General features: G+C 33.9%; 1 protein-coding gene across 17 annotated transcripts in view; it reads right to left on the bottom strand.

The window, feature by feature from the left end:
• RALGAPA1 (Ral GTPase activating protein catalytic subunit alpha 1) overlaps nt 1-21,438 on the bottom strand; it is a 314,990-nt gene that overhangs the window by 235,020 nt on the left and 58,532 nt on the right. For all 17 annotated transcript variants that reach the window (XR_008915023.1, XM_056811013.1, XM_056811018.1 and 14 more), the window contains 5 exons: nt 17,968-18,207; nt 15,841-16,038; nt 4,242-4,382; nt 1,803-1,951; nt 928-1,057 (listed from right to left, as the gene is read on the bottom strand). Coding sequence is in view for 16 of the 17 variants with exons in the window: in XM_056811013.1 (XP_056666991.1) it covers nt 928-1,057; nt 1,803-1,951; nt 4,242-4,382; nt 15,841-16,038; nt 17,968-18,207 (858 nt within the window). In the remaining variant the exon portion in view is untranslated. The remainder of the gene's footprint in view (nt 1-927; nt 1,058-1,802; nt 1,952-4,241; nt 4,383-15,840; nt 16,039-17,967; nt 18,208-21,438) is intronic.

Here is a 21,438-nt window from a genome sequence, read left to right as displayed (position 1 = left end):
TTTACATTACAAATTAAATACCAAGGTTCAATGAAATTTTTAGTAATACTATAAAGTTAAGGTTTTTTTTTAAATTTTTTTTAGGAAAGTATATAAAAAGAAAGAAAATGCAGGTAAATTTATAACAGAAAATACTGCCTTCTACATACCAAGAAAGGATTAGTTATAATCCATATAAGAACAACACCTTTTCCCCCTATTCTGAAGGAATAAGGATTTTTTGAGCATTTGATTATTCTCAGAAATCCCTTGAAGGGAGAGGTTAAAATGTAAAAAGTGATCTTATAAGGATGATTCTCCAGGAGTATCCTGGAAAGATTCAGTAACTACTGTTCCACTGGATAGAGTAGATGGATTAGAATGTTAATCCAAAGCTATTTTTTTTCTCAAGATTCCTATATATGTTACTTTTAAAAGGCCAGTGTTAGAGAAATGTTGGACAGCATGAAGGGACTCAGTTTATATACCAGGCAGACTTGTGTCTAAAACACAAATCTATTTTTTTCTTCAACTCTTTCAACAGAAAGCAAGAATCTTCAAGGTGATTATTTGAAGTGGAGATACTTTTAAGAAAAAGTATTTCCTTATAATCTTGCAAAATAGTGAAAGAAAATGGTAAATATATTACACTATACCATATTACTTTTTTTGATAACTCATAAATATGTCATGAAGTCACTGTAATTAAAATCTATATTCATAATGTAATATTACATTTACATACTTATATAGATATAACTGCATATATAATAAGCTATAGTTGAATAGATCTTGAGAATAAGTTTTTTGTGGTTTAAGCTACAATTTCACTTCTGATCTCTTTAAATAGTGCCTTTACATTAAAAATTTCTCAAGTGATTCTAAAATGCTGAGTTGAAACCAATCGAAAAGCTTAAACTAAAGTTAAGAAAAAAACATTTGTATTGCCTGAAAAAGAGGTCCTGCAAGTCGACCAGCTAGTGTCATATTTTTTCTTCCTTGGTATTGCTGAAAAACTTGTGATGGTATCTTCAGAACAGACTCTGTGACTCTGAGCAATACAAGTAGCATCTGTTCCCTTAAAAGAAAAAAAATGAAACATTAACCATTTCAAATTGAATATATTTGATATTGAGAATTGTGTTAAAGAAGCAGATTGGGTAGTATGGTATCTCTAGTTCTGAGCTTAAAGTCAGGAAGATTTAATTTCAAATCTTGCCTCAGACCCTTCATAGCTGTGTGACCCTGAGCAAGTAAGTCATTTAACCCTAATTACCTAGCCCTTACCACTCTTCTGCTTTGGAACCAATGCTTAGTATTGATTCTAAGATGGAAGGTAAGGGTTAAAAAAAATTTTTCCTACAGAAAGAGGATGAATTTAGGAGATTAAAAAATTAATTATATTTACAAATGGAGATTTTTCTAAATGACAAAAAAGAACAACATACCTTATAATAAGTAAACTAAAATAGATAACAAGGACAGGTACTAATCAAAATTTCCAATACACAAAATAGAACAAAATGCAGACAAATGGGAAATTTTTAACGCTAATTAGGTAGTTGATATAACTGATTAAAGACATGAAAAAAATAAATCTCAATTAAATCATTTCATCATAACTTGCCTCTCATCCCAAATCTAGCTCAAGACCTATGATTTGATATAGGGAAACTGGAATGTGAAGAAATAACTGGAGAGGTGAATAGTTTTTTTTGGGTCAAATATTGTTAAAGGAGATTCTCAAAATAAGTCTAAGTTTGTTCCTCTCACAAACAATACATAATTCTATAGACATACAAAGGATAAATGGAACTTTTTACCAAGTCTTCTTATCCATTGATATTTGCACAACCATGAATCGATAAATATTAAGAATACGTTTACACATATCTGTGTGCTCATCCAAAAGACTTTTAATTTCATTTGCAGGTTCAAGAAGAAATATATTCGATGAGTTGATTATAAAAACCTAGAAGAAAAAAAATGTACAAATCAAAATTGATAAAACATGCTGGTAACAAAATTTAAATGGAAAAGAATGAAATATTACTAAATAAATTGAAGGCATTGCCCATTAGATTCACAAGTGTAAATCTTGAAATTTCTCAGACTCGTGAATGTTAAAAATTTCCACAGTGAGGAATCCTCCATTGGAACAAATTCCCTACTGGGAAACATTCCCCATTTTGATGTGAGAACTCGCTAGGATCAGAAATGGGAGGATCTCTACTCCATCCCTACTTAAGATTGCTTTAGGGGAGAAAACTCCTTGCTAAACAATGAAAGTACTTGGACCCATGCTTATAATAAGGCAAGGAGTTCTTTGAGCCATGCCTGTTTTTTAGAATTGATACAATGGGATGCTATGTACCTAAAAGGGTCTGGCAAGTTTTCTCTTAATGAGATTAGTCGACTCAGCTGTGTTTTCTCTGGTTCAGACTTACTGAGGGGATTAGTCCACACAGCAGCATTTTCTCTGGTTCAGATTTACTGAGGAGATTAGTCGATTTAGCATGAATTCAGATGGGCTGTCCTTTAGGAAACATCTACGGTGATTGGTAGATGGAAGAACTTAGGGGAGGTGACATAGGAAAAAAAACCCTATATATATGTAAGAAAAGGTATCTCTTGAGCAAGAGGAGGCTTGGAGATCCTTAGATCCTTGGATATCCTTGGAGATAGATCCTTTTGGAGGAGGCCCTTTGAAGATCTCGAGAAGAAGTCCCTTGGGAGGCTGACTCTGGCTGGGAACTCCCTCTGGGGAGACTCTGTTCCCCAGACATCCTTGCTTAAGACAAATCTTGTGGTGAGTGATAAAAAACTGACTGATTCTCTCTTAAGACTCAGGTCTAGGCCATGTTGGCTTAAGGCCCTTCATACTTACACCTTTTTCTCTCGTTCTCTCTTTAACTCCTCATTGTATTATTAATTAAATTCTCTCTAGTTGACTTGGGCATATTCATAAATTGGGAATATATTCCCTGGCGACCACCTTATATTTGATTTAAAAACCAAGACACTGTAGTGAAACATATTTACTGTGGTCAAATTTACTCACCCTCTCTTATGTCTACTATAATTTATATCTTCAACCATTTTAACTCACTACAGTTTACAACTTCAACCATTTTAACTATAACAGTTTAAGCCATATACTCTTTTAAATGTTACACAAGACTAAATATAAGTTTAAAGATGTATAAAAAGGAGATCCTAAAGAAACAATTCAAATATATATAACCTTAATTCAAGCTAGCATTCCTGCTCATCTAGATGATTGCAGTAGCCTCATAATAAGTCTCCCTGCTTCAAGTCTCCTCATTCCAATTAATCCACCACATGGAGGATTTTCCTCAAGCACAGATCAGACCTTGTAACTCCCCTACTCAATTAGTTTTTTAGTCATCCACAACCTGACCTTTAACTTAATAACCTCATAATACATTATTTCTCTACCAGCTCTCTTTGATTCAGACAAATTGGACTTTACTCTTTTCTTTACTAATGGAACAGCATTCCATCTTCTCTCTTCGTGTCTTTTGCAATGATTGTCTCCAATATCTAGAATGCACTTGATCCTAAATCTGCCACAAGGAATCCTGAGATTCCTCTTATGTATCATGTTCAATATGATTCCTTTCAAAATTCCTCCCTCCTCCCAGGAAAAAAACAAAAACCGAAACTTGCTAGAGCCCTCATATATTATCTTGAAGATTAAACTAATTTATACATATTTTATATTTATTTCATGTATTTGCAAGTTCTTTGATCAAGGACTGTTTAAGAGCAAGGACTGTTTCATTCTCGTCTTTATAATATTCCCAAATTCAAAGAAAAGCATTTAACAAATGCTTGTTGTATATGACAATTAGTCATTCTTTCTATTTTTTGTTTCATCTATACAATGAGAACCAAACCAAGTGATGGACACAGGTAGTGTTTATATGTCAGGAAAAAAGCCAAAACAAATGTGTTTGTTTTAAAACAGAAGAGTTACAGAAATTCTCATTTAGTTAATATGAAACTATAATTTTAACTTTCAAGAATTATCAAAAATGCAGAATTTTCTAAACAATAATTATTAAAATGATGTACATTTTATTCATCTCAAGCTATTACAGGGTTTTTGTTACAGTCTATCAGAACAGAGAATGCTGTTACCCATAATGGTAAAATTATGCCAACAATCAATAAAGCTTTTAGAAATGTTTAAGGAGAGGAAAATATATTTGAAAAAATTCACCAGTAAAGGGACCTACCTGAAATACTAACTGGGCACCAGCTCGTATATTTTGATCTGCATCCTCCATGTCAGAAGCTTTATAGAGAGTATTCTGATAAGAACCATTTTTTGTCCAATTGCAATTTCGAACATGACTACATGCTTTGATAGCTTTTTCCTGAAAAGTAAGACAAATGGCTCAATCAAGAAATCTTAATTTAATGTATTGGAGAAATCAGATCTGTTATAGCAGTTCTATAGGCTCAACCATGTGAAAAAAATAAAAAATTACATAAATGTGAAAAAACACAAAATTTATCAGGTTATACTGCTCAACATGGACTAAATAATTAACTCTATTAAAAAGAACATGTCCAAAATTAAGAGTACAAATAAAGGAGCTATTAATTAGGTCTTACTCTGACTACAAATTCCATCTCAGGAAAGAAGTTTTAAGTATCTACCAAGGCAGATAAAGTTAAAATAAATTAGGCATACTAAGAAGCTCTTTTGAATAGATCACGTAAACAAATAGGGCAACTTGGTTTCTACTAGGTTAAAGACAGCTTAACACACCTTGGATATAACAATGAGCACAAGAGATAAATATGTACCATTGGTGAAGTAGTGGTACACATGCTGGGCTGCCGCAGCTCCACTCCCCCTTTTCCTAGGACATTTTTTGCATGCCTCACCCCTCTATCCAGACACCCAAAGCAAGTACATCCTTTCTCCACTCCCTGGGGTAATACAGGGGGCTCATAGGCAGCTTGAAGTTGCAGTTTGGGCACATGAACTTGAAAGTGTTCTCCAATGCTGTTCTAGTACTATCATTTACATTCTATTTTGTTGGTTTCCTTTGTTCATCTTAATAATTTCCTTTCTTCCCTTATGTTCTTGCTTATATATTTTAACACATTTTTGTTGATGGAAGTTAAATTGTCACACACTCCATCCCACAGAATAGCAGATATTGATTCTGCCCAATCACATAAGGAGTGAGTCCATAGCAGAAAATGTCTAAAGTAGTGGAAGAAAGAACAGAAAAACTGAAATAAAAACATAATAATACTGCAAGAAATCCCTGGCAGAATAGAAGAAAGAAGAAAAGTTACATGATCTCTATACACGCCAAAGCAACTGATCTCAGACACGATGCACAGATAACTTATGCACAGAGGCTATTTAAGAATCAAAGGTTTCCTCTATTATTTAATACTGTACAAGAAACAATAGCAATTAGAGAAGAAAAAGAAATCGAAGGGATTATGAAGAGATTAAAGTAGGCAATGAGGAGACTAAATTATCACTCTTTGCAGATTATATGATGGTCTACTTAAAGAATCCTAGAAAATTAACTAAAAAAACTTGAGCAAAGTTTCAGGATACAAAATAAACCCACAAAAATCATCAAGATTTCTATATATTTCCAACACAACTCAGCAACAAGAGTTAGAGAAATTCCATTTTAAATCACCCTAAACAATATAAAATATCTAGGAATCTATTTGCCAAGACAAACATAGGAATTATATGAATACAACTACAAAACACTTTCTACACAATTAAAATTGGATTAAAAATAATTGGAAAGACATTAACTGCTCATGGGTAGGATGAGCTAATATATAGTAAAAATGACAGTCCTACCCAAATTAATTTACTTATTCAGTGCCATACCTATTAAACTGACTTCTTTACAGAATTAGAAAAAATTATAATAAAGTTCATTTGGAAGAACAAATGATCAAGAATATCAAGGGAACTAATGGAAAAAAATGTGAAGGATGGGAGCCTAGCAGTACCAGATCATAAACTGTACCATAAAGTGGTGGTCATCAAAACAATATGGTACTGGCTAAGAGACAGAAGAGGGTGGATCAATGGAATAGTCTTGGGGTAAATGACGTCAGCAAGATAAGTGCACGATAAACACAAAGATCCTAGCTTTTGGGATAAGACACTATTTGGCAAAAACTGCTGGGAAAATTGGAAAACAATTATGGGAGAGATTAGGTTTAGATAAACCTATTCCAATTATACACCAAGATAAACTCAGAATGGGTAAATGACTTAAATATGAAGAGGGAAATTATTAATAAATTAGGTGAACATAGAATAGTATACCTGTCAGATCTATGGGAAAGGAAAGAAGTTGAGACCAAGCAAGAGAGAGAATAAATGTCTGAGACAAGAAAATTAGAAGAAAAAGGAATATATTATCTATCAGATTTATGTATAGAGGAATTCATGAATAAAAAAGGGACATTATAAATAACATATAAAATGGATAGTTTTGATTATATTAAATTTAAAGCGTTTTCTGCAATAGATGCTGCCAAGATTAGAGGTAAAGTAGAAAATTGGGAGAGAAGTTTTAAAGACAGTTCCTCAGAGGCCTCATATCTCACATATATGGAGAACTTTGTGAAAGAACTGGTAAAGAGACACAAGCAAGACATAGTTTTGTTTACACATGCATATATATTTTTATTTTTTGTTAAATGATGCCTTCTCTAGTGTGTGGAGGGAAGAGTCAAGATGGCAGCTTTAGAAGCAACAAAAGCTGAAACTGCTCTGACAATCCTTCCAAACTAGTTTTTAAAAACCACCTCAAAATGATAGGAGTCAAAATCCAACAGCAAGATGGATGGAGTGAGGGGGCTCTCCTGCTGAATACAACTTGAAAGGTAGGTAGAAGGAGTTGATTTTCATGGGATAAGGGGGAACCAGAATCAAAACTGCACACAGAGGTGAGCTGGGTGATCCTCAATCCCCACCCGCATGTCACCCCAACCTACCGCACCAGATTCTGAGACTGGGTACAGGCCAACTTAAGGATCCTGTGACCTTGGCTATAGCAACAACAGAGCACCCCACATCCCAGACCCATCCTTTTGAAGTCCCAGGCTCTGACTCCAGCACACAGTAAAACCCAGAAATCCATAGTGCTTGTCTTTTTCAAGTTTATGCTGTGGTGAAAACCTAGCCCCAGAGCAAAGTAGTTCACAGTGCAGAACCCTATAAACCAGCAGCAGAGGAGAGAATCAGCAGTGTTCAGAATTCTCAGTCCACAGACAAAAAAAGGCTGGGAAAATGAGCAAACAGCAAAAGAAACAACTCTAGAAGATTTCTGTGGAAATGAAGAATGAAACACAGAGTCAATGGAAGACTGTGAGATTTGAGCAACCACATACAAAACTTCAAGGAAAAATGGAAATCTGTTTCAAGTTGTGGAAGAACTAAAAAAGGAATTCAAAAATCAAATAAAACAAGTGGAAGAAAAATGGGAAAAAGAAATGAAAACCATGTAAAAAGAAAATAACAGCTTTAAAAGCAAAATTGGTCAACTGGAAAGAGACAAAAAATCCAATGAAGAAAAGAATTTCATGAAAGATAGAATGGACCAAATGGAAAAGGAGGATCAAAAGATCATGGAAGACATAAATTCTTCAAAATTTAGAACTGGGCAAATAGAAGCCAGTGACTTCATAAGACATCAAGAAACAAAACAAAATCAAAAGAATGAGGGGAAAATAGTAGAAAATGTGAAATATCTCATTGGAAAAACAACTGACTTGGAAATTAAATCCAAGAGAGACAATTTAAAAATTATTGGACTACCTGAAAGTCATGACCAAAAAGAAAGTCTAGCCATCACATTATAAGAAATTCTCAAAGAAAACTGCCCTGATATATATATATATATATATATATATTTTTTTTTAATAAAACCCTTACCTTCCGTCTTGGAGTCAATACTGTGTATTGGCTCCAAGGCAGAAGAGTGGTAAGGGCTAGGCAATGGGGGTCAAGTGACTTGCCCAGGGTCACACAGCTGGGAAGTGTCTGAGGCCAGATTTGAACCTAGGACCTCCCATCTCTAGGACTGGCTCTCAAGCCACTGAGCTACCCAACTGCCCTCCCAAAAAATATTTTGTAAAATAATTTCAAATAATTACCTATATTCCTTTGTTGTGAATTCTCCTTTTTATTTTTATACTGATAATTTAGGTTTCATTTTCTACAAAACGAAATTAACAAATAGCTTATCTATTTTGTTAATACCAGAGCATAATTTTATTTTGTTTTCAACTTTATTTGTGTCTTATGTTATTCAGAATTTCTATTTTGATTTTTAAATATGCTTTAAAATTGTGTTTTTCTAACTTTTTTAGATAATCTTTGTTACTGAAAAGAAGGAAAAATATACATATTTCTTAACTGACTAAATCTGTAAAATATTAAACATATTTATTATTAGCTATTAAATTCTTGCAAATGCAGAGAAGAAAAACAAAACATATTTATCCTTATGGCAACAAAATGAAATTTATAGTTACTTTGAAAAGGAAATTATTCCAATTTGGAGAAAAATATTTAATCTTAATGATAAAAGAAAATCAAAGAAAGAGTAAGATAATTTTATTTTTAAAAAATGATCACAATTAGACAACTTACCAAAACTACAGGGATGAAGCCAATTCAAATCTTAAGTAAAAAATTCTGATCACTACACTGCTTTCATCAACAACAGCAACAAAAAAGAAATAGATTAATGAACTATGGATGAAACTTAAAAAAAAAAAAGATTTGACTAAATAAAATGTTCCTAACTAAACAAAAATAGAAATTTCAAAAATAAAAAAAGATATAAAGTTGAAAGCAAAACAAAAACCAATCTTGATTAAGTAGAATCTGGAATTACTTTTGATAAAACTAATAAACTAAGGGGAAGGGAAAGGAGAAGAAATAAGCATTTATATAGTATCTACTCTATGTCAGGCACTATACTAAGTATTTAAAAAAAACACAACCAAATATAATCTCCTTTGATCTTCACAAAATGTGAGATAGATGATGTTACTATCCCTGTTATACGACTGAGGAAAACTATGGCAAAAAGAGATAAAGAGAGTTGCACCAAATCATACAACTACTAAGTGTATAAAGGCTGGATTTAAAAAAAAAACTTTAATATTATAGAATTGAAATTAGGAATATATGTTGATAAGGTTTTGATAAAATAAGGAATCTGAAAAGTTGTCTCAGAGGCTGGAGAGTGGATGAGGCAGAAAGAATTCTGTGTATGGTTTGGAATTTGAAAGGGGAAGGGCAGGAAGAGTTCTGAGTCCCTGACTCCCTGTGGGGATTAGCCAGCTTCTCTCTCTCTGACCATAGCCCTGCTTGTGAGGTGAAAGAAAGTGAGACTTTTGAAAAATATCTTGGAGTTCATTTTCCCACAGTGGGAAACACCAGAAAGAAGACTTGTTTATGCCTGCTGCTATGACAACTTTTGTTTGGAAGAAAGAAACCAAAAGACCCTGCTTGCCTGGATTTTGAGTCTCACCTCAGAGCCATACTCTGCTCAGTGAGCCTCTGACATTTTGGCTCACTGGCTTTTCTTACTTGGAGATAACCTTAATATAAATAATTTTACTTATATATAAGGATTTAGTTAGTTTAGTCAGATAGCTATTTGGGATTTAGTTATTGATAAGGAGTTTGAGAGAGTAGCTTAGGTGAATTCCCAAGATCAAGAAGAAATTCGTTTTGCAATGAAAGGAAAGTGGGTGGAGAATTTAGTTCCCTTAGAGTTAAGGCATCCTGGCTATAGTAATCCTTGTATTTAACTATATAATATAAATAAACAGATTATATATACATATGTATGTGTATTATATATATATATATATATATGTATATGATAATCTCCAAGGCAGTTTGTGCACTGAGGCCAGTGAAGGGAGGTTCTCTCTTGGGTTTTTCTTCAAGGACAACTGGAATACTTTGTGAATATCTAGCAAAGTATATACGACAGTATCCTCCTTATCACATTTATTATCCTTATTATTACAACATTCATTTTAGAAGCAATATTATGTGTTGGTTTCAAGGCAGAGGAGTGGTAAGGTAGGCAGTGGGAGTTAAGTGACTCACACAACAAGTGTCTGAGACCAGGACCCCTCATTTCTGGACCCTGCAGTTAGATGCCTCAGTAGATGGAGTACTGAGCCTGGAGTCAGGGGAACCTGAGTTGAAATCCTGCCTTACCTACTTTCTAGCTGTGTGACTCTGAGCAAGTCATCTGGACCTGGTTCTCAATCCACTGAACTACCTAGCTGCTTCCAAGGATTTGAATCTTCCTAATTGTAGGTCCTGTGTTCTATTCACTGCACCATCAGCTACTACCTTTAAAAATATCCTGATTAATGATTTTTCAAAAAAAGAAAATATGGTAAAACTCAAATCCTAAAACATAAAATTAAAAAAAAACAATTAGAAATATATGTGTGAACATAATATTAAAGTTAATGCTACAAAAATAAGAAATGTCATATACATTTCATAAATATGGGTAACAGATGATTTTTAAGCAAACTAATAGAAGTAATTATGAAAGATAAAGTAGATAACTCATTACACAGAAGAGAAAATACTGGGCCTGGAGTCAGAAAAATCTGAGTTCCAATCTACTCAAATTATTTAACCTCTGCTCGCCTCAGTTTCCTCAACTGCAAAATGGAGATAATAAAAGCATCTATTTTATACGATGGTTGTGAGGATCAAATGAAATATTTATAAAGCATTCACTCAGCATAGTGCCTAGAACATAGCTATAAATGCAAGCTATTGTTGTTATCATCATCATTATTATAAAAAATGAAAAGCTTCTGAACAAACATAATGAATGCAATTAAGATGATGAGGGAAAAAGTAGAATGGGGAGAAATTTGTATCAAATACTTCAGTTAAAGGTTTGACATCCAAGATATATAGATAACAAACAGAGTGAAATTTTAAAAAAAGATAGGTATGGCCAAAAGCTAATCCTCAATAAAGGCCAAAGAATAATTTCAAACTAATAAGAAGTAAGTTTCCATATATATATAAATATTTATTGCAATTTTGGGGATTGCAAAGAACTGGAAACTAAGAAGATGTCCTTTGAATGAGGAAAAGATGCATAAACTGAGGCTTATGAAGGTAACAGAATATAGGTATGGTATAACAAGAAATAATGAACTTGAAAAATACACATTTGAGGGAAAGATATGAAATGGAAAACAAAGTAGGCATAGCCAAAACAATTATACAATCACTACGACAATGTAAATAAAAAGGGCCACAAAATAATCATATGGATGTTATAAATGTGCAAAGAAAAAATATGAGAACACTTCCCTATACTGCTTCTTTGCAGGAGGGTGCAAGCTCCTTGAGTGTGGTAGATTGTATATATTATCAGTCTTTTTCCACTGTTCTATTTCCCTCCCCCTTGCTCTTAACTTTTTTCCTAGGAAAAATATTACTTGTAGATGGCTTCCTGAGATGGGAGAAAGGAATGGATGCTGGGATATATATGAAATTGAAGATAACATCAAGGTTACAAACCAAGGAGACTAGAAGAACAGTGATATCTTTGAGAAAAATGTTTGAAAAGAGTGATGAGTATGGAGAAACATATGATGAGTTTGGGTTTTGGACATGCTGAATTTATAATGTACAATTAGCAATAAGTGATGCAGGTGAGAATAGGGTTGGAGTTACAAGCATGTGTATATGTTCCCTCCCAACATACATATATGTATATGTATCTATGAGTCATCAGGATAACTGATCTTAAATCCATGGGAACTGATGAAGTCAATAAATTTGAGTATGTATATACAGAAGAGGATATTAGGACAGTCTTGAGAAAGACCCAGTTATGAGCACAATATGGATGATGAGTTAGTAAAGATGGCTGAGAAGTAATAATTAAACAGTAGGAAAACCAGAAGGAAGTAGTGAAATAAAAACCAAATGAGAAAATATCGAGGACAAGAGGATGGTCCAGAGCATTATTAAATGCAGCAGACAGGTTCAGAACAATGAATACTGAGAAGAGATTGCCAGATGTGGCAATTAAGAATCATTTGTAACTTTGAAGTGAACAGCCCCCCTCCCCCCCAAGTAATGAAGTCCAGAAGCCAGACTGCAAAGGCTTGAGGAGGTAGTGAGAGGAGAGAGAGGTGGGGGCAATGACATACAACTATTTCTTGGAAAGGGTTTGAGAAAGTAGGGAGAGATAGGTAGGAGATAGTAAAGACTGGTAAAACATTATTTTTTGTTTTTGTTTTTTGACAAATGTGGGAGATATAAACTTTGAAAGCAGTTAGGAAGGCACTAATAGGAAGAAGCTAAAGATTTGCTAGTGGAGAAGTCTGCTAGAGAAGATAGGAAGGGACTGACTGGTATTGGCCAGGAAAAAAAGCCATTTTATTTTTAGTCTTAGAGAGAGGAAAAAATTGGTATTAATAGGTCTTGAAGAAGAGAGAAAAAACAAACAAGTAAAATGACTTCAATTTTCTCCAAAGATTAAGAAGTCAGATTCTCAGCTGAGAGAAAGGGGTTTTGGAAAAGCATGGAGGGCTTGAGGAGAGAAGGAAAGATCTGTAATTCCTTCTATGAGATATGAAATCAATTAGGGAGAGATAAAAGTAATATCTGGCCACACTGAGGGCCTAAGTTGAATTAGAATAACATAAATTTATGTCAGCATAGTTACTGACTTTCCTCCAACTCCTTCCTGAGTGTTTGACAGATGGTGGGAGTAATCCAGAGCTAAAGTTTGACAGGAATGAAAAGATAAGAGGATGAATAATTTAGCTAGCATAGAATTTAATTGATTAACTGTATAGATGAAATTTGGAAAGGAGGAAAGGAAGTCTGAAAAAGGATAATTACCTGTGAAAGTACTGAGAGATGGAGGGTAGGAAAGTCTCAATGAGAATAAAGAATAGGCTTAAAAGGGGGTGAAGACACAAGGTAAGATGGGATGATAAAGGGACATCAGAATTTTTGGTTAGAAAAGAAGAATAATTCATGTATTTGTACAAAGTGCTGGGGATACAAAGAAGGACAAAAGATGGTCCCTGCCCTCAAAGTGATAAGAGTTTATTGGGGAAGACAACACGAAAACAATTATGTAAAAAATAATGTATAAGGTAAAAATTGGAGATACTCAATAGAGAAAAAGAGACTAACATTAAGGGGGATCAGAAAAGCACTCAGAGAAAATAGGGTTTTAGCTGGGACTTACAGGAATATAGGAGGTAGAGATGATGAGGAAAAACATTCCAGGGATGGGGGAAAGCCAATAAAAATGTTCAGTGTTGGGAGATAAACTGTCTTGTGAAAGAAATACCAAAGAGGTTAGTATAATTAGATCATAGGGCACTTGAAGGGGAGTATGGTGTAAGAAGACCTTAAAGATAAAAAGGGGCTAAGGTTATAAAGGGCTGTAAAAGCCAAAAAGAGGATGTAATATTTGATCCTAAAGGTCACAGGGAGCCACTGAAATTCATTGAGACAGTCAGATCTGTACTTTACAAAGATAGCTATGTGAAGAATGGATTGAAATAAGGAAAGTTAAATTAATTAAATTAAATTAATTAAAACTAAATTTACAGATTCAGTATTAAATGAATCAAAACACCAAAGGAATAGAAAGAAAATTATAAACAATTTTTCCAATGAATATTGATGAAAAAATTTTAAATAAAATACTGGCAAGGAGATTACAGCAATATCTCATAAGAATCACTCACTATGATGGGATGAAATTATTACCAGGAATGGAGGACTGGTTCAATATTAGGAAAACTATCAACATAATTAATCATATCAATAACAAAAATAAGAAAAAATCATGATTATCTCATTAAATGAAGAAAGCTTCTGACAAAATTCGACACCCATTCCTACTAAAAACACTAGAAAGCATAAGAATAAATGTAGTTTTCCTTAAAATGATTAGTACCTATCTAAAACTATCAGCAAGCATTATCTGCATTGGGAACAAACTAGCTTTCTCATAAGATTGGAATATTATCGACTAAAAAACTAGTTGAAAATTTCAGAATTTTCAGAAAAATTGCAGGAAATAAACAAAAAATCACCAGTATCCCTATGTGTTACAAACAAAGTCCAGCAGCAAGACATAGAAAGAGAAAATCCATTTAAAATAACTACAGAGAATATCAAATACTTGGGAGTCTTCATGTAAGATAAACTCAGCAACCAAATGAACACAATTATAAAACACTTCACACAAGACAGATCTAAACAATTGGGACATTATCAATTGCTCATGAGTAGGCTGAGCCAATATAATAAAAATGAAAATTTTATCTAAGTTAATTTGCTTATTCAATGCCATACCAATTGAACTGTCAAAAATTTATTTTGTAGAAATAGAAAAGTACTAACAAAATCCATCTGGAAAAACAAAAGGTCAAGAATATCAAGGAAATCAGTGAAAAAAATGTGAAGGAAGGTTGTGTAGCAATAAGATTTCCAACTGTATTACAAAGAAGTAATCATCAAAACAATCTGATAATGGCTAAGAAACGGAGTGATGGATCACTGGAATAGAGGAGGCATAAAATCTACAGTAGTAAAATGGCAATAGTAATCTGGTATTTGATAAATATAAAGGTCAAAACTTTTGGGACAAGAACTCACTAACAAAAACTTCTGGGAAACTGAAAAGTAGTTACAGATCAACATTTTACACAGCATTATCAAGTTACGGTCAAAATAGATAGATGATATAGCCATAAAGGATGATGTCATAAGCAAATCAAGGGAGACTAGAAAATTTTACCACTCATATCTAAGGAGAAGGGAAAAATTTATGACTACACAAGAGATGGAAAGCATTGTGGGATGTAAAATGAAAAAAAAAATCTGATAAAGTTTAAAAGACTCTTTCTTAAATGAAAAGTGAAAGATTTCTCCCAGAAACTCCATTTAAGGAAAGCACCTAAGCCAGCTATCTTCAAATTTATAAGACTATATGCCATTTCCCAATTGATAAATGGTGAAAAAAAATATGAACAGTTTTTAGATGAAGAAAGCAAAGATGTATGAAAAAAATGCTCTAAATAATTACTGATTTGAGAAATTCAAATCAAAACAACTCTGAGATATCTCATACCTATCAGACTGGCTACAATGATAAAAGAGCAAAATGACAAACGTGAGAGGAGAAGTGGAAAAATGGGGACAACTAGGTGACACAGTAGACAGAGTGCCAGGCCTGGAGTCAGGAAGACTCATTTTCTGAGTACAAATCCAGCCTCAGAGAGTTACTAAATGTGTCATACTGAACAAGTCATTTAACAAGGTTTGTCTCAATTTCCTCATTTGTAAAATGAGTTGGAGAAGGAAATGGCAAACTAATCCAGTGTTTTTTGCCAAGAAAATTCCATATGGAATGACAAGTGAGATAACTGAAAAATGACTGAACAGCAAAAACTATGTAATAATGAAGATGTATGACATTTTCTTTTTAAAAAACATAAATTTTAATATACACCAACTTGTAAATAAATTTAACCACCAATATAAAAAATTAACATAACACTTCTCTTCTTTATGTGTAACATCAAACAAAAATGCCTTATTTCATAAGTGGGCAAAAGAAAAAGATTTGTTAACTAAATTATAAGTTATACTGAATTCTATTTTTAGACTTTCCTAATTAGTAAAAAGATCTACATTAATAGTTATGAAACTTTCTGGGAAGTGAATATGTTCTACATATGATGAAATATATATATACACATTCACATATATTTTAGTTTTACCTCCTCTTTTTCTTTTCCTTCATCTGATAAGACATCAGTTTCTGCATCATTCTCAATGCAAGGTAAACTTATAGAAGTAATCTCAATTTCTTCAGGTTCTTTCATGAACAAAGGTTTTTCCTCCTGCTGAATCCATTCCTGATATACTTTCACCACTTTTCTCATAGCAGCAGCTTCACAAATTGGTAATAAGAATGCCTAGTCAAAAACATAAAAACATTAAAACATTATTACTTAGGATGATGTTACATTCTCCTTTGCTGAAGTAGCAGATGTGTTTTAACTTTGATACAGATTTGAGATATAAATATTTCTCCAAACATTAAAATCAAATAAGTTATGGTCTGAAAATATTCTCTTTTGCCCTTATTTCCAAACATAATTATCAGACATGTACTCAAGTAAAATTATCAAGAAATTAATGAATAGAAGCATTAAGCACTTACTATATATATGTAGATACTGTGTAAATGGAAATGCATTATAGTGCCAGCCCTCAAAGAGTTTACATTCTAATAATGGGAGGCAACACATAGAAAGAGTAGTAGCCAGGAAAAGAGGCATGATCTGGAAAAATTGTAAGGAATATGAGTGGAACAGTAAAGCAATCAACTGACAAGCTTTTTTGAAAAGCAATACTAATGTTGATTGGATAAGAACTGTCAGAGAAAAGATACAAGCAGAGAGGAAAATACTCATGCTATCAAGTCAGATAATGGCTATCACCAAAGAGCAGAGTTGAATATGAGGCCAGCTAGATGTAGTGAGTCCTCATCAATCAAATTAAATTACCCCTGTTGGAATGCCAGTTCGTGTAATAAATTAAGAGTTTCAACATAAAATCATATTTTTTTCTACTTATATCATTTCAGAATGATGTTCTTATGGGAGGGAGAGGATGACCTAAGTAGTGAATGAAAATTGCATTTGATATAAAACTTTTTAAATAGCTTATCCAAAAAAGTCCTATTATGTTACCTCATTATAGCATTGAAGTAACCTACTCTCCTTCAGGTTCTAAAAGCTTGTTCTAGCAGAGTGCATGGTCCTACCACACCTATCAGGTAGGCAGGTCCTAGCAAGATGGAAAGGGGCTTCAAAGCAGGAAAACTGATAATTGATTATGAGTTTTCTATGATCTGACAAAAGCTTACCTAGGTATAGAGAAGCTCATAGCCAAAAGGCTGGCCATCAAATGATGACATGAGGCTACTGATAAAGACTAAAACATAGAGGTATCACAATATGTACTGATGTAAACAACACCTACACTGATGAACACATTTCTTTGGAATTGAAATCTAAGGAAAATGCATGATGGAAATTTCCAGAAAAAATACTAATATTAAATTTGGAACTATTTAGATGTGTAAAAAAACTTGAAAAAGTAGTCCCTCTGGAAGCTTCCTTGCTTTTTAGGTTAAAAAAAAAATCACTATCTGGGATTATGAAATACATCATAATTTCGCACATGTAATTAATACTATAATACTGCTACCTAAAGAAAATAAGCCTAAAATTCTGCCATTTTGGGCCTGCAAGAGCTTTTCAGCTGATTGGCAATGGTTGAGTTAGGCAGTAATCTCCTGGAGCACCAACCAACAGCAAACCCACTGTTGTATTATTCAGACAAAAATCCAGAACAGAAACTCAAGAGAGTTCAGCTGAAGAGAGAATAATATTCAGACTTTGCTGGATCGAACTGGACTGGGAACACTGAAAACTGGTAAAACCCTAGCCTGTACAATCCCCGAAATTTTAGAATCATACAATATTAAACATTCCAAGAAAGCTTAAAGTGTGAACATTTTTCACGAGATTTTCAATGAAGCAGAAAAAGGTTTTTTTAATTAAGATATATTTTAAAAATTATGATTAAATAAAGAAAAAACAAAACATATGTATTTGAAATATGCATGATCTTTTAAATGAAATATACTTTTAAAAAACTGAAAAAATATACATTAAAAAACAAAGCATTTCAAAGACTAATCCACAAACTGACATTACTACCTAAAAATTAGTGAAAAATTTATCTATTATAGAGAATGCTATCAAAACGAGAAAGAAAAAGATGTTGGAGATGGGCAGTCTTGAATTGAAGGAAAGAAAAAAGGTGCAATTTACCTGTCGAAAGATCTCTGTGACAAAATTAACATGGCTTCTTTTAGAAGAAAAAACTTTTCGTACTATTTCAATGTCTGTGAGATGTTCTTCATCAATACTACAGAGACTAGAAGAACTTGGTTCTCGCTCCGTAAGAGTACTTGTATTAGAATGGGACTGTTCTGGCTCTGTAGTTCTTTCTGTTTTATCAGAACTGTCATTTTTGTTTTCTTCTCTAGAAGCCAAGCCAGCAGCAGCCCTCTAAAATAAAAGATTGAGAAAAAAAAATCACATTTATTAATTTAATCCAATAGGCATTTAATTGTGAGTAAATATCCTTGCCTATTACTGTGAATACAATGATTCCCTTAAGGAAGTTACACTCTACTAGGGGAAACAATATACATTTGCTTACCTGTGTAGAACATAATTTGAGAGAATGAGAATGAACAACTAGAAAAAGCAGGAAAAATTCCATGAAAAGAATCATCTGATACACTAATATACTAATTTGGAGTAGTAAACTGATCCAACCACTCTAGAGTACAATTTGAAACTAAGTCAGAAAGTTATAAAACTGTGCATACCCTCTGATCTAGAAATACCACTACTACATCTATACCGCAGAGATAAAAAGAAAAAAAGAAAAGGATCTATATGTACAAAAATATTTACATTAGCTTTTTTTGCATTGGCAAAGCATTGGAAATTGATAGAATGCCCATCAACTGGGGAATAGCTAAAACAAGTTGTAGTATATGATGGTGATGGACTACTATTATGCTATAATAAATGACAAGCAAGATGGTTTCATTAACACCAGGGGAGATTTATAATCTGATGCAAAGTAAAGTGAACAACACTGGGGAAAGTACTGTACAAGGGAATAGCAATATTGTAATACTGGTCAATTGTGACCAATTTAGCTACTCTAATCAATATAGCAATCCAAAGACAATTTCTAAGGACTCATGATAAAAAAAAAAAAGCTATCTACCTTCAGAGAAAGGATTAATGTACTCTGGGTATAGAGTGAAGTATGTTTTTTTTTTTTAATTTTTATTGCCCTTTTATTGGCAACATAGCTAAAAAGATTATGTTTTGCGTGACTTCACATATAACTGATATACTGTTTCCTTTCTCAATAAGTGAGGGAGAGACCTCACAGAAACAGATTTTAGACACAAAAATATAAAAAAATTATTAAAAATAAATGTTTTTTAAAAATTAAAAAGCATTTGATATGAGCAACAAAGAAAGCAAAGAATTTTAAGGAGCAGAGGTGAGAAGGAAATTAAATTCAAGTGTGGTAGAAAGCGTGTGCAAAAGCTGGAGCTGGGATCTCTAAGATATGGTTGATATGGTTTGGCTGCAACATAAGAGTACAGGACAGTGATGGCACGCTTTAAGGACTGTGTGCTGTGCCCTGCCCCTGCCCCCTGAGAGACTGTTTGTAGTGCTGCCTCACCTCCAAACTGAGTGCCATACTTGCCCCCCACTCTTATCCCACACAGGTGAAGGAGAAAGCACTCCCATTGGGTTGTTGGGTAGAGGGGCCAGTGATGTGAAAAAACATCATCAGGCACACTGGAAAGGGGGAAGGGTGTAGCGCCCCCAAGTCCCTCCACCTTTCTAGTAATGAACCCTGGTGGGGGATGAGAGCATGCATCTCCACAGAGGGTGTTCTGCATGCCCTTTTCGGGACCCATGCCACAGGTTCATCATCACTGGCATAGGAAAAAGAGCAATGGTGAAGATATCTAGAAAGATACATCAGGATCAAAGGATGGAGAAGTTTCAAGTATTTTGACATAGAGGCAATAAGAATCCAATGAAAGTTTCTGAGCACAGAAATGACTTGACTGGATGTCTGTATTAGAATGGATTGAAAACGAGTCTAGAATGAGGTAAGCCAAATGAAAGGCTATTTCAATAGTACAATAGAGTGATGAGGTTTGTACTCATTTGTATAGAAAGAAGGTAATATGTGCTAGGAACTATGAAGGAAGAATGAATAAGTCTAGGCCCATGTTGGCAAAGATGCAGCAAGTGTGCCCCAGTGTACTAGAGGGGACTGCTGTTACCCCTCTCCACCATGCCTGAGAACACTTTTTTGCATACTCTGCCCCTTTGCCCAGCAGACCAATGAAAGCACTTCCTACCTTTGATCTCTGGGGTAATGTAGAGGGGGGGTGGGGGTGATAGGGGAAGAGTCCTCACAGGCGACTTGAAGGTACATTTTTGGGCACATGATCTCTGAAAGGTTTGCCGATGCTGGCCTCGGCAATTGCTTATAGAGAGTGAGGGAAAAGAAAATCAAAAATAAGTCTGAGGATGTGAAATTTGGTAACTGAGAAAATAGTCTCCTTGAATAAAGCTAGGAAGTTTGAAGACATATTGAGTTCGATATGCTTATGTGTCTTCCAGGTGCACATATCCAAATATGTAAGAGTTGATAAGAGAAGAGTGATTGAAATAAAGATTTTATAGCTTTGTACATAAAGCTTATTGAACACATGAAAAAAAATGAAAACTATCAAACAACAACCTTTTGTAAAAAAGGAGAAAAGACAACCCAGGAGAGAGCCTTACGGGGGAAATACAAAAATAAGAATCAGTATATATATGTAATATATATTAAGAAAGAATAGTCAGAGGTGGTGGTGGAGTCAAGATGGCAGCTTAGAAGCAGCAAAAGTTCAGACCTCTGAAAACCCTTCCTAACCGATCACAAACTGAATGCTCCTAGGGGACTGAAATTCAAACTTAACAACAGGACAGAGCCAAGGAACCCTCCTTCTGGACTCAATTCAAAAGGGACATTAATGCATTGCTGGTACATAGTGCCTGCAGGCACAAGGTCAAGAAGACCAAACCAATCCTGGTGGGACTGATGAGAATCTGTGCCAAGGCAGAGGATCTGTTTGAGGTTCGAGGCTGCAGTTTTTTGAAATATGTCAGATGTAGGCCTTCCCTGTGCCACATTTGGACAAGTTCTGAAGTTTGGCTACTATGCTGACTCCCCCTATCCCTGAGAGTGAAGGTAAAAATCAGACCAGGGAATGACACTTCTCTTTCACATGAAAATCTAGTCCTTTTTTTCTCTCTTACAGTATGGCAATTTCCTGTAGTCTGCCAATGGGTAAGTACAACATTACTGCATTTTGTCCTATAGACTTGTGGGACAGAATTTAGTTTAATTGAACCCCATATGGGTCTTTTAAGAATTTGTTCTTGTTTACTCAGAAATTTTTATATACATAAATTTTTAATATTTTGATTCTGATTTTGAATTTTTTCTTTCTCCCAAAGTTTAATTTTTTTCTTCTATTGGTTTTTCTTTTTATGTTTTGGGTTTTTTCTTTTGTTAATTGACTCATATCCCCTCACAATTCAACCATGTATCCTGAGTTGATCCTGGATGTTGGTCAACACCCTCCTCGAGGGAAGGGGGGGAGGGAAATTGTATATATTTTCACAAAATACATAATT

Source organism: Monodelphis domestica, chromosome 1, assembly GCF_027887165.1.
Source record: "Monodelphis domestica isolate mMonDom1 chromosome 1, mMonDom1.pri, whole genome shotgun sequence".
Taxonomy (NCBI): domain Eukaryota; kingdom Metazoa; phylum Chordata; class Mammalia; order Didelphimorphia; family Didelphidae; genus Monodelphis; species Monodelphis domestica.
The sequence above is the reverse complement of the archived record's forward strand: the minus strand, read 5'-3'. Positions and strand labels throughout refer to the sequence as shown.